We start from the raw sequence: 13510 nt of genomic DNA on the forward strand, positions 1-13510 counted from the left end.
CTCGCAGAGGTCAATATTAAAGTCCCCTGCGATAATAAGGGGTTTTTGTTCAGTCTGTTATCGAGTATTAGATATCTAAGGTTTGAGTTGAATTCGGACACATCAGTGTTAGGAATTCTATAGACTGCACCCACAGACAGGACAGACTCAGCACCCTTGACTCTGAAACTGGCGAAGATATACTCCCCACAGCAGTCTCTAGTTCTAATTACTTTTAAGCATGTTAGTTCTTGGTGGTAGTAAAGAGCAGTACCATCACCTCTCTGAATTTGACGACAGTTGTGAATTGCCGAGTAGTTAGGCATGTTAAAGAGTTGAGTAGTATCCTCTTTCAACCACGTTTCAGTAAGTATAATAAAAGAGAATTTGTTGTCAATAGTTTCAATCAAGGCACTAACATCATCGAAGTGTTTACCTAGGGATCTAACGTTCAAGTTGATTACAGAGATATTGTGATTATGTGTTAATACATTGTTTACATCATGTGCTGTAAAATATCTGCAATTTAGATCCTTAAAGTGATGATTGTGATAGATAGTGGATAAGAGGTTTAGTTCTGGGTCTATACTTGTCTGCATAAAAAGGCTGGTTGCAGGAAAACAAGGCAAGAATAGCAAATTACAAAATAGAGTTTTGATATAAAAGGGGGAAAAAATATAAACAAGACTACAAAACAAACACAAAATGAACAAAAAAAAAGAAAAAGTGAGGTAGCTTACAAGGGGCTACAGGTACTCTCAGGTACTCTGTAAGTAATAATTTGCATTATTGAGACACAAGCAAAGCCAGGGGTACAATGGAGTATGGCGAGGCTAGGCAACCTAAGTAAAAAATGAAATCAAAGAAAAAGTTGAATAATAAACATAGGCAAATTTAAGCTAAAGATTATTAACTATAAGTAGTTCAGTTATGATCGTATAATTAATAAGACCTAAAGAAATATTAAAGCATTCAATTAATTAAGTCCAATAAATGACTAGTAAAAAGTAAATTAAAATTTAATTTAAAAAGTGAAACAAAGAGACATTAGGATACCTAGCCCGCACTAGGTGACAAGGGGGTTAATTATGTTGACTCATTGGGAGTGATAATAAAGTGAGACAAACCACATTGGGTGAGGAAAGTGTTGAGGTTATCCTCATTAGCAATTGTAAACATTTTATCTACTGAAGTCTTTCTTACTTTGATCAAGCCATCTCTAACGAAGCACTGATGAATCGCATCTGGGTTTTGATGACGGATTTGTCGCAGGCGGTAGAGGAGTTGCTGTCTTTTTGTAGTCAAGCACTCGTTGATGTAGATTCCCTTTCGTTGGGATGCAGCTGTCCTGACAAGATGCGATTTCGTGGACTGAGAGGCCAATTTCAGGCGAATTTTCCGCTGGTTTTGTCCTGATGGGTTCTTTTTGCCTACTCTGTAGGCAGCAATAATGTCTGTGTTGGAACCCCCAAAGTGATAAGCCTGCAGATAGCTAAGATATATTCCCATGAATTGTAATTAGTGTAATTTGAAATAATGCAACTTTCAATTACTAACTAGAGATGTAACTAATAATTGTAATTGATTTAATACTTTATTGTTGACCAGACCACACATTAGAAGTTGAAGGGACGACGACGTTTCGGTCCGTCCTGGACCATTCTCAAGTCGATTGTGATGAGGAGGTAGGGACAGGCAATAAATAGGCAAGAGAGAGCTGAGGAGGAAAGTAAGGTGTAGGGGATAGTAGTAATAATGAGAACTGCAGAAGGCCTATTGGCCCATACGAGGCAGCTCCTATAACCACCTAAGGAGATAGTAATAGGAATAAGAAGAGGATAGCAAGGGAGCGTAGGAGAAGACAATGAACAGAAAAAGGGAGAAGAGAGAAAGAAAAGGAAAGAGAAAGAAAGATAAATGGAAGAGGTAAGCTTATGTTAAGTCACGTTTGTTAGAAAGATTAGAGCATTTGAGTATATACTGTGAAAGGGAAGAGTCCACAGCAACAAAGCCAGGACTCAAGTCATGAACTTGAGTTCATGACTAGATAGGTAGAAAAGCTAGTTCTGCCACCATCCATTCGGGTCAGTACATACAAAACAAGGAATGGAACTTGTCTGTACCAAAAGATGTTATTAGCATGTATCAACTCTAAACATGCACTCATTAAAATCATGAAACCAGTAACCGCAGAGGCTCTCTCATCTCAATTCAAAAAGCTCTAGGGAACAAAGTTAAAGACAATTTAAACAATAAATTCATCAATTATATTTCCCATGATAGTAGGCATCCTTCAGTCTCGGAAGACTATGGAGTTGCGCCCTGACAGGGCACAAAGCCTGGGTAAGTAGATATGGAGGAGAAGGTGTTACCCATGCAGCAGGTCCCCCCTCTCCACGATGCTGAAATTATCCCATGATAAGTATCATAATTTAAGCAATTCAACTCAATGTTCCAGAGTAATATACAACATGAGTCATTACCCAAGAATTCGAGAACCTTACAACTGTCTGCCCCCTGATCATCACACAACACTTGTAAACACGACTAAGTCACCTTCACATTCACTCACCGAGGACTGAGTCTAAGTTGAATAGAGAGGGCGGGGGAGGGTCGGCAGTTGTCAAGCAGCGTCACCCCCCCGTCCGACAGCCTATCTCGGCAGCTGTCCCCTGCTCTGCTCTGCTGGCTGTTCTCCTATTGCTTATCCTCCGAATCTACCGCTCTCCGAGTATATATTGGGAAACCTAGTAGCTAACTCCGCCCACAAGTAGATAGCTCCAGGCTCTCTACCAAGCCACTCCTTAAACGTCAGCATGTTTGAAGACTATCAGACTACAATTATCAGATTAGCAGAAGCAAGGTGAAATTCTCACGAGCTGACCTCAGGTCACTTGGTGGTCATTAACACTGTAGAGGTGTGACTTTCAGCCCAACAGACTGGCGCCTCTCAAATCCTTGTCTCTGACTCATGTATCTCTATGTATAAATTAAATAAAACTAAACCAAACACCTTTAAGGTGTTACATCTCCCCTTCTCCCCGAAAATAAAGTTTTTGCAACACTGCTAAAGCAAGCTAGCTGTGTGCGACAACTTTATTAACGAAAAAAATACATCCTAGCTAAACAAATATACATCATCCTACTCTAAAAAATTAAATATGTAGACAGACATCCATTGTCTCTGGCTAGGCGACATCACTGCTTGGTCTTGTAGATAGGCATGTGACACATCCCTCAGCACAACTGCCTCCATCGCTTTTCCGTCGTTAACGCACCGGAACCCGCGGCCAACCAGGAAGCCGTTACATCTTGCACTACGCACAGGACCGTTGAACTCGGTTGTCCCAGCTGATCTCTAATTGGCCCTACGTCAGTCACCATGAGAGACGGACATTGGGGTTCTTCACAGCTATAGGGACTACAAGTTTCGAGACTTCCATCTAGTTGGCACCGTAGAAATCCCATCCTACTTTTTTCCTCCCTGTTGCTCGCCTCCTTCAGAGAGCCACTTCTGACAGCTACATCAAGTCCGCACGACACAGAGGGAATCACTCAACAGAGCAACATGCTTACAGAAGCGGCGGCCAGTTAAGGCAAACGGTCCTGTCTTGCAAATACGCTCCATGCAATGATGCTGACACCAGCAAGGGACACTAAGCATCGTGTCTCAGCTTGGCCTTATCTTCTCCTCTTCTCTCTTCTCTCTTTTTTCTTCTTTCTCCCGTGGGTCTCTGACAAGCGACCTGGGGTCCACTGGGGTCTGTCCGTCCTGGGGTCCATCCTGGGTAGACCAATGTTGGTGGGACAGACTCTGAATATGTTAGATATTAAGTCACTGCACATCCTCTCATGTGTATTTTGGTGTATACTGGCAGCAGGTTTTCTTTCAAACATGTTTCATTGAATATGACCGCATGTTCTGTATTTATTATTTTCTGGTTTAGGGCTTCTATCCCTCTAACTATTTTCTTAGCATCAGGGCTTAATTGAAATAGGAGTTCTCCAAAACTCATTTTCGTACATTTAAGGTGAAGAAAAGAAGTGATTTACTATAGAGTGTATTACACTTATTTATATAATTTGCACAACGTTTCGAACCTCCATGGTTCATTCTCAAGTGAACAGATCTTACAATACTAATTGATTTTATACCCGCACTGGGTCAGGTGATAATACAATAAAGGTGAAAACATGGGGGGATACATAAGGGATAAATGTGAGGTGAAACATAGGGGTAACTGCAGAAGGCTTATTGGCCCATACGAGGCAGCTCCTATCTAAACACAAAGATTAATCCAGTGTAATTGGCCTATTATGTTGGACATTGTCTTCTGTGTTGGCATCGATATGTTCTTGTCTTGTCCTTACTCTCATGGTGGGTAGAGTAAATAGTTCCGTGATTTGGGTGTTCATGGTAGGTCGCTCTATTCTTATGTGAATTGCCTCAAGAATTTGTAATCTTCTTGCATCTTGGGTTTTGTCTATTATGCAGGTATTCTTGTTCAACATTTCTCTGGTTAGAGTAATGTCATGGGCTTGTCTCATGTGATTCCTAGGGGCTACGGATTCAATCCGTAGATCTGTTCACTTGAGAATGAACCATGGAGGTTCGAAACGTTGTGCAAATTATATAAATAAGTGTAATACACTCTATAGTAAATCACTTCTTTTCTTCACCTTAAAAGTACGAAAATGAGTTTTGGAGAACTCCTATTTCAATTAAGCCCTGATGCTAAGAAAATAGTTAGAGGGATAGAAGTCATGTGTATTTTATATATATAAAACGCTGAACTGTAATGTCAATCCTGACCTTAAAAGCTTCCTAGAAGGTTGTAACAGATCCCACGAGCACCACATCAGAAACAAATACCTATTTGATATTCCACGAGTACGACTTAATCAAACTAGAAATGCTTTACAAATCAAGGTACCCAGAATGTGGAATGACCTTCCCAATTATGTTAAAGACTGTACCTCTCCCAACCAGTTTAAGATAAAAACTAAGTACTACCTAATTAACTCCATGTAACCTACCTCAACCCCAAAATGTCAACCTATGTCTTCTATTTTAAACAATGAGAATGTTGACCCAATTGTATTTTTGCTAATTTTTCTGCCATGTTCCTCCCCTTTTTTTATTTTCTCAACACAATTTATACTTTAATCTCAATTAGTATTAAGATTTAGTCTTAGTGTTTTTCCTGCCCGAAACGCTTTGCGTAATAGTGGCTTTAGGCATTGTATGTACTAGCTCTATCTATAAATCCATCAACGTTTTGTATCTCACCTTGTATGTATGTACTTTACCTGAATAAATATTTGATTTTATTTTTCTGCCCTCTGTAATCCTATTTTGCGCTGCCGATCACAATAGTGTCTGTGGCACAGTGGTAACACACTCGTCGCCCGGCACTTCGCGAGCGATTTGTCCTGGGTTCGTTTTGGAGGGTCGAAATAGCCTAAGCTACTTTATCCCTTTGAGATGTATTTTATTGTTTCAATAAACGTACTTGAACTTAAACCTAGGTTCGTATCTTGGCCGGGGAGGATTGACCAGGCGCCATGCCCTTAAATGTAGCCTTTGTTCACCCAGCAGTGAATTGAAATTGAAATGCCAGCAGGGAATGGGTACCGTTAATCGATTTGGCGGGTCGTATTCCGGGGGAAATTATTAGGATTAAGGACCTGCCCGAAACGCTATGTGTGCTAGTGGCTTTACAAGAATGTAAGCACTCTTGTATATGTAAATAAAACACATAAAAAAATAATATGGGAGTTCACTCAGTAACTACCCACCTCCGACAACAACAGTCAACCACACATTAATAATAATAATAATAATAATAATAATAATAATAATAATAATAATAATAATAATAATAATAATAATAACTGGAACCAATAATTAACTGGAACTCCATGGTCAGAGTAGATAAAACCGCCGTATCTGAACTAGGAAGTGGACAGCCCGCTAGTGATAAGAAGGTGGAGGTACCAACGCGCGCACGCCCCCACATACACTTGTAGTGGAGATAAATCTACCACGCGATATGAGATTAATTAACAAGATAAACGGATCGGCGGTTCACAGAGGTGGCACAAGTGCCGCCCACGGCACCCAGCAGGCGGTAGAGGAGGTGCCTCATGACCGGCCGCCGTCGAGAGGGGCGCGCCCGTTCGAGGTTCCGCGCCCCTTTGAGGAGTTGGGTGACCAGGAACGTCTGCGTGGGGTCCGTTTGTCCGTGGAGCTTGTACACGAAGGCGATCGCCCCGAGGTACCCCTGCAGCGTGCCACATGCCAAACCCCGGGAGAGAAGAGATTGTAAAACGCGTATGTGTTCCCCTGATGACCAATCCACACACTAGAAAATGAAGGGACGACGACGTTTCGGTCCGTCCTGGACCATTCTCAAGTCGATTATCCTTGACAACGCAAGCGGGAGAGATACTGTTATACGAATGGTAGACTTGCTATGGGGGAACTAGTACTATTAAGGGGTAAGGGTAGTTAGAATACAGAGTTATCAAATACGGGAGAACTAAAAGGCCCGGACCCCAAAATAAACTATCCACAGTAATAATAACTTGCTACTAGACCATGTCAGACTAGAGGTTGATCATAGCACTCCCACACAGGAAGAAGGAATACTCCGTTACTAACTTACTTATTTATTAACCCCTTAACAACCCCCCATATACACTCACACCAATAACAATAATAATAATTACTTTACCACACTATCTTACGTTAAAAGCCACTTGAGGGCTAAAACTTCCACTTGAGGAACCCAGGGTCGTAACAGATACATAAAAATTTACATGTGGAAAATAGTAGAGGGGCTAGTCCCAAATCTGCACACAGAAATAACACCACATGAGACCAGAAGGCATGGCAGGATGTTGAAAATACCCCCGTTGAGTACAACGTTTTGAACATTTGCAAATGTACATAGAACATTTGCATAATAAGCAAATGCTCGTGTACATAACAAGCAGAGGTGCAACAGGTACTCTGAGAGAGAACTCTATCAACATCAGAGGCCTGAGACAGTTCAACACGCTTCCACTACACATAAGGGGCATAACTGGCCGACCTCTCACAGTGTTCAAGAGAGAACTCGATAAGCACCTCCAAAGGATATCTGGTCAACCAGGCTGTGATTCATATGTCAGGCTGTAAGCAGCCGCGTCCAACAGCTTGGTTGACCAGTCCAGCAACGAGGAGACCTACCTGGTCGACGACCGGGCCGCGGGGACGCTAAGCCCTGAAAACACCTCAAGGTAAGGTTCCCTATTCTGTATGACAGATTACACAGTGTAGATAAAAAAAAACTAGCTATACGTTCATCTAATATTCCCATCTCACAGGATGGTTAGTCATACATCAATCATACTTGATGCTTTTATACTTTCTATATACTTATACTTACTTGTTATACTTTACTTTTATAGTTTCTTACATTGTATTTTAATACTTTCTTACAATGTGCCTGTAAACATGTTGCTAGATTTTTTTTTTTTTTTTTTAGATATATACAAGAGTTGTTACATTCTTGAACAGCCACTAGTACGCGTAGCGTTTCGGGCAGGTCCCTCTCCGCCGCGAAGAATCGTTAAATTCTTTAAATTATAAGTACTTCTTTAAATTATATGTTAGATTAAGGATCTGCCCGAAACGCAATGCGTGCTAGTGACTTTAAAATAATGTAAAACGTCAATGCTCTGAACATCTTTATCATTGTGATCATTGCTGTCTTCTTATATGTGCTGTCAATCTGCTGTATGGTGTCTATTAATCTTGTTTAAATTACCAATCAAGCTGTCAATGTAATCAATCAGAGCATTAATATACCAATGTGCTTTAATATACTTACTAATCTCTCTCATCTCATTTTTTTCTTGCAATGTATTTGTTATCATTTTATTAATTCTGATAGAATTTACCTACTTAAAATTATCTGTTAGATTAAAGGACCTGCCCGAAACGCTGCGCGTACTAGTACTCACCTAATTGTGCTTGCGGGGGTTGAGCTTTGGCTCTTTGGTCCCGCCTCTCAACTGTCAATCAACTGGTGTACAGATTCCTGAGCCTACTGGGCTCTATCATATCTACATTTGAAACTGTGTATGGAGTGATGTGAGGTTCAGCTCCTTTAGCCTTTCCTCGTAGCTCAATCCTCTCAGTTCCGGGACGAGCCTGGTGGCATATCGCTGAATCTTCTCTAACTTTGTCTTGTGTTTAACTAGGTATGGACTCCAGGCTGGAGCTGCATACTCCAGGATTGGTCTTACATAAGTGGTATACAGGCTTCTGAAAGATTCCTTACACAAGTTTCTGAAGGCAGTTCTTATGTTGGCCAGTCTAGCATATGCCGCTGATGATATTCTTTTGATGTGGGCCTCTGGGGACAGGTTCGGTGTGATATCAACCCCCAGATCCTTCTCTCTATTTGATTCTTGCAGGATTTCCCCTCCCAGATGATACCTTGTGTTCAGCCTCCTGCTCCCTTCGCCTAATTTCATCACCTTACACTTTCCAGAGTTGAACTTCAGCAGCCATTTTCTAGACCATTCCTCCAGTTTATCCAGGTCATCCTGTAGTCTCTGTCTTCATCCGTCTTGATTCTTCTCATAATTTTTGCATCATCAGCAAACATCGAGAGGAATGAGTCTATACCCTCTGGAAGATCGTTCACATATATTAGAAACTTTGGCTTTATATTAGAAACTAGTTGGCTTTAACTTTGGCTTTGTATTAGAAACTTTGGCTTTATATTAGAAACTAGTGGCTTTACAAGAGTGTAAATACTGTACTATGCTATGTATTCTCACAAACCCAATGTACCTTCTTGTATATAAATAAATAAATAAATAAATAAATAAATAAATAAATAAATAAATAAATAACATGGAATCAGGGGAGCAAATACCAGCGGCCTCAATACAAAAACAAATAAACTCTGACTAAACATAGGATGGTTAGTCATACATGGAATCAGGAGAAAACATGAAATGCTGGAGTTATGCTCTATTATATAGCCTCTACTATAGCACAATCTGGGATATAGTATTACAAGGTGGAGAAGGTTCCGGGAGGAGGGGAGACTGCGTGACGTCCCGGACGGCTCTGCAGCCACGGCCACTGTCAGTGTACACAGGACCCCGGCCCGTGACGCCTCGCTCCTCGCCTCTATACTTCGCCATCATATTTTTAACCTCTTAGCAGTTGTTTTAGGTTTGTAATTCGAGGTTAGTTGATGATTTAGCGTGCATTTAATATAGGACTTTGTGTTATTACTGGATATGATGAACATTGTATTTCCGGAAGCTGCGTACGTCATGATATGTACCTGGACGTCATGTGGCAAGTGTCACATGATGTGTATTGAATATCCTGTTTATCCAGTCATGACACGAGTTGTCACCGTAATGTATGTGAAGCTACGACTCTGTCACGAATGTTTCTTTAAATTGTATTCTTGTCCCGCACTGTCCTGGTGGTCTTGGGCAAGACGCGGTCAAGTGGGTATTTTATTGAACGTGTATGGTACAGGGTATGTTTGTAAGGTGACCGTTCTGTTTCGTGGTGAAGTGTTTCAGACGTTGTTGGGTCGCTGACTCTAATCCTGAGAATGTATAGGACTGGGTGCAGACACTTGTGAGCAGTGACAGCTTTACAGCTATGACAGCTATGAGTTATGTGTGTGTGTGTGTGTGTGTGTGTTTAGGGGGGAAAGGGTTAGTCGGCTCACACACTTGCGTTCCCACTCCCCGAATTCTAATAATAATAATAATAATTTATTTAGGAAAAGTACATACATAGTTGCAGAGTTACAGTACATGTACATTGATTTAAAGATAGAGGTAGTACATACAATACCTAAAGCCACTAGTACGCATATCGTTTTGGGATAATGTTAAGATCTTGTAGTTTAGGTTTGGTTGGGTTAGGTTTGGGTTGGGTTAGGTTTGTTAGGTTTTAAAATCTGCTGGTGAAATATGAGGATGTGATTTTACCTGTATCCATTTCTAACTATGAATGACTAACGAACCCATGACAAAGCGCTTGCGGAACGCCAGGTGGTAAGACACTCGCCTGGTGTTCTGCGAGCGCTATGTCATGGGTTCGTATCCTGGCTGGGGAGGATTTACTGGGTGCAAATCCTTAACTGTAGCCTTTGTTTAACTCAACAGTAAAATGAGTACTTGGTTGTAACAACGATTCTTCGCGGCGGGGATCGTATTCCAAGGACTTGCCCGAAACGCTATGCGTACTAGTGGCTGTACAAGAATGTAACAACTCTTGTATATATCTAAAAAAAAAAAAAAAACTATCTAGTTTCCTGTTATTTGGTACAGCATGCCTGTACTTTGGCTTATCAAGGAACCTCTTGGCTAACTAGGTTAGATTGGATTAAGTATGATTAAAAACCTATTGCAAGACTTGGGTATGAAGAGATTGGAAGATGGTTCTCCAATTGCAAATGTTGATTAAATTATACAGGTCATGTTGGGCTGGAGATGGCTAGAATAACTAAAATTTGTGATGCAGATGGCTTTGCAGAAGTATGTCTTTTCATATAATGCTCTGTACCATTACATCGACTTCATAATATTGTTTTGTATGTGGATATTTTTCCTTTACGTTCATTTTTTGACACTCATGGATGTCAACCAACAAACTTAAACTAAACATAGAAGACCTACTACATTTTATTTGGTAGTAAGTCTTCAAATCAAATTCAACTTCAGATAGACAATGTTAACATTAGCAGTAAAAATGAGGGAAAGTTTCTTGACCTGTGTATAGACCAAGGAAGAGCCTGACGTCATGTTTATTTATAAATTTATTTATATACAAGAAGGTACATTGGTAACCCTCTGTTTAAGTCCCTGTTTAAATCATGCTAAACATACTCCACACAGTCTCATGCACTATTTACATATACAAAACCTAGTTCCTAAATGCTAATCTTAATCTGAAACTTTTGCTTGATAAGTGTAATAGAACCCATGAGCACCACACCAGAAATAATTATATTTTTGATATCCTCAAACTAAATTTGTGCAAACACTTCAAGCAAATAAAAGGATCCAGTCTATGGAGCTCGCTCCCTAATGAATTAAAAAATTGTCCAGCTAATGCCTTATTCAAAAGTAAAACTAAAAAATACCTAATTTCATCCTTATAGTTTCCTACCTTGTGCTTCAAACTCGTATCTTATACTGTACTACCCACTTCTCCAATATTAGTATTGTACTTTAAGATGTATCTTCACCAGTGTAATCACCTCAATCAGTTTATATTGTAGTTATATGTTGATGTACATTTTGCTTCAATGTACCTTTTCATCCTACCTGGTATGTTAGATTAAGGACCTGCCCAAAATACTATGCATGTTAATGGCTTTGCAAGAATGTAAAAATACCGATCCTGTGTAATTCACAAGCCCATTCTGTACCCTCTTGTAAATAAATATTTAATTTTGTACAAATGTTCATTTAGGCTATTAGGGTTATAGTTCCCCATTATTAGGCATAGGAAGTCTATTTCTCAATGAAGGTTCCCCTTCCTGTACCAACACCTGACCTTTACTATGCAACTCATGCTAGTTGCCCAACTCCTGGGTATCAGTTTGTGGCTAGGTGAACAAGGGGCATTAGGTGTAAGGTAATTATCAGAAGGTGCAATGGTAAGCCATTATGATTGTATAGCACATGGGAGGGATATGAGGTTAAGGATTCAAGATAGGACATAGGAAAGAATTTGTCCCAATCAAAACTTCACATTTTGTCCAGGAATACTAACTTGGGTTTGATCGGTTGTAAACCGACTGTGCTACTGATGCATGTATAAAAACTTGGTGGGGTTTCTTGTGCCAAATTTCAAACAAGATTACATTTTTTGGATACAGTAGAGTACATAATTACTTTTCTTGGACAGGAATCGTGTTTATTTACTTAAGAATTTTACCGAGGTCCCCTCCCAAGGTCAAACTAATGACTCGCCCCAGGATGCAACTCCATAACAGATACCTAACTCCTTGGTACCTATTTACTGTTAGATGAACAGAGGCATTAGGTGAAAGAAAATGTGCTCAACCAATTCTACCTTGCCTGAGAATCAAATCCAGTATACCTGACTGGGAGTCAAGAAAGAAGCCAACTATACTAAAAAGATCATGAACATTCAGTTTACCAAAACTTGGGCTTCCTATTCATACTTTTATTTTATATTTATTTAATTCTCAATTCACTGTCGGAGGACTGGAAGCCAGAGTGTATTCATACATGTTAGGCTTTTATTGAGGTCCCTCCCACTAGGATCAAATTACTGACCCCGCCCAGGACGCAACCCCACAAGAAGCTTGTAACACTGGGAGTGCACCCATGACTCGCCATGGGAATGTCCGGGTAAGATCAGCCTGTACCTCAGATTCAGCTAGAGTTAATTGAAATATCGTCTGGCCCACCCTAGTCAGCTTGTTCCCTGTTTATGAAAATTCTGATAGTCTTAGCACAACAACCTAATGATACATTTTGATTGCTTTTTTGTACGTCATGGGCAGCTGACACCCATATGTGCTGACCAAGTTGGCTGAATCAGCTGGGAACAGGTCCACCCCAGACGTTCCTACAACAGTGTAAAATGCCCCCCCCTTCTGATTCAGTTGGATATATACCCCCTGTATGATAGTAAAAAGAGTGTGTGTGCTGGAGTGTCGGAGTGTGTGTGAGACTGCAGGTCCGTGAGGAGGCTGTAGGTCATCCGGCAAGCCTCAGGAGAGAGAGTGACTCCACCCACTGAGAGGCAGAGAGTGGTCTTAAGGTAATGTGTGTGATCTTTGATACGTTTCCATGTCTGGATCCTGTAACAATTGCCAGTATTGCCAGTGTTAAAGTACTGTAGGATTTTATAAGTGGTGAATTACATAATTTGTTCTTAATAAACTCATGTTAAACTTCCCATCTGTATTAATTGTTGAATCCCCGTAGCTTCTGGATATAGTTGGCTAACAACTGTCCCATAAATAATGACAGTTAAAGAAAGAGGACTCTCAAAGTCAAGCAATGTTTCTTGCCTCGTTGCTTGTTATAGTCTCAATGGTCAAGGCAGATGGTGGCAGCGTCTTAATTTATGTATATAGTGGTGTTACAATATAGTGGTGTTACAAGCTGACCTATAGTGAGTAGGCCTGAGTACCTACTCACTGCTAGCTGAACAGACCCATTAGGTGAAAGGAAATGTGCCCAACCATTTTTTGTCCAGATCGGGATTCGAACGCAGAATTTTCAATTGTGCATCAAGAACAAACCTGACTGTACTACTGGGGCCCTTGATGTGTACAAGACTTCTTGCATTCTTGTAAAGCTACTAATATGCATAGTGTTTCTGGCAGGTTCTTAATCTAAATTTTTCCTGGAATACAACCTGCCAAACCATATAACAAGGTACCCATTCACTGCTGGGTGAACAGAGGTGTTCAGTTAAGGATTGGCACTTAGTCAATACTCCCCATTCAGGATA

The 13510-nt window shown here is 40.5% G+C and overlaps 1 protein-coding gene across 9 annotated transcripts in view; it reads left to right on the top strand.

The window, feature by feature from the left end:
- Positions 1-9062: 9062 nt before the first annotated feature.
- Positions 9063-13510, top strand: part of LOC123746761 (protein lifeguard 1) — an 88877-nt gene continuing 84429 nt past the window's right edge. For 3 of the 9 annotated variants that reach the window (XM_069321675.1, XM_069321676.1, XM_045728514.2), the window contains exon 1: positions 9512-9536. In XM_069321675.1, coding sequence (XP_069177776.1) covers positions 9527-9536 — 10 coding nt within the window. In that variant the 5' untranslated portion in view covers positions 9512-9526. The other 6 variants (XM_045728521.2, XM_045728529.2, XM_069321678.1 and 3 more) reach the window with 6 other exon arrangements.

The sequence above is a fragment of the Procambarus clarkii genome, chromosome 10 (assembly GCF_040958095.1).
Source record: "Procambarus clarkii isolate CNS0578487 chromosome 10, FALCON_Pclarkii_2.0, whole genome shotgun sequence".
Classification (NCBI taxonomy): Eukaryota; Metazoa; Arthropoda; class Malacostraca; order Decapoda; family Cambaridae; genus Procambarus; species Procambarus clarkii.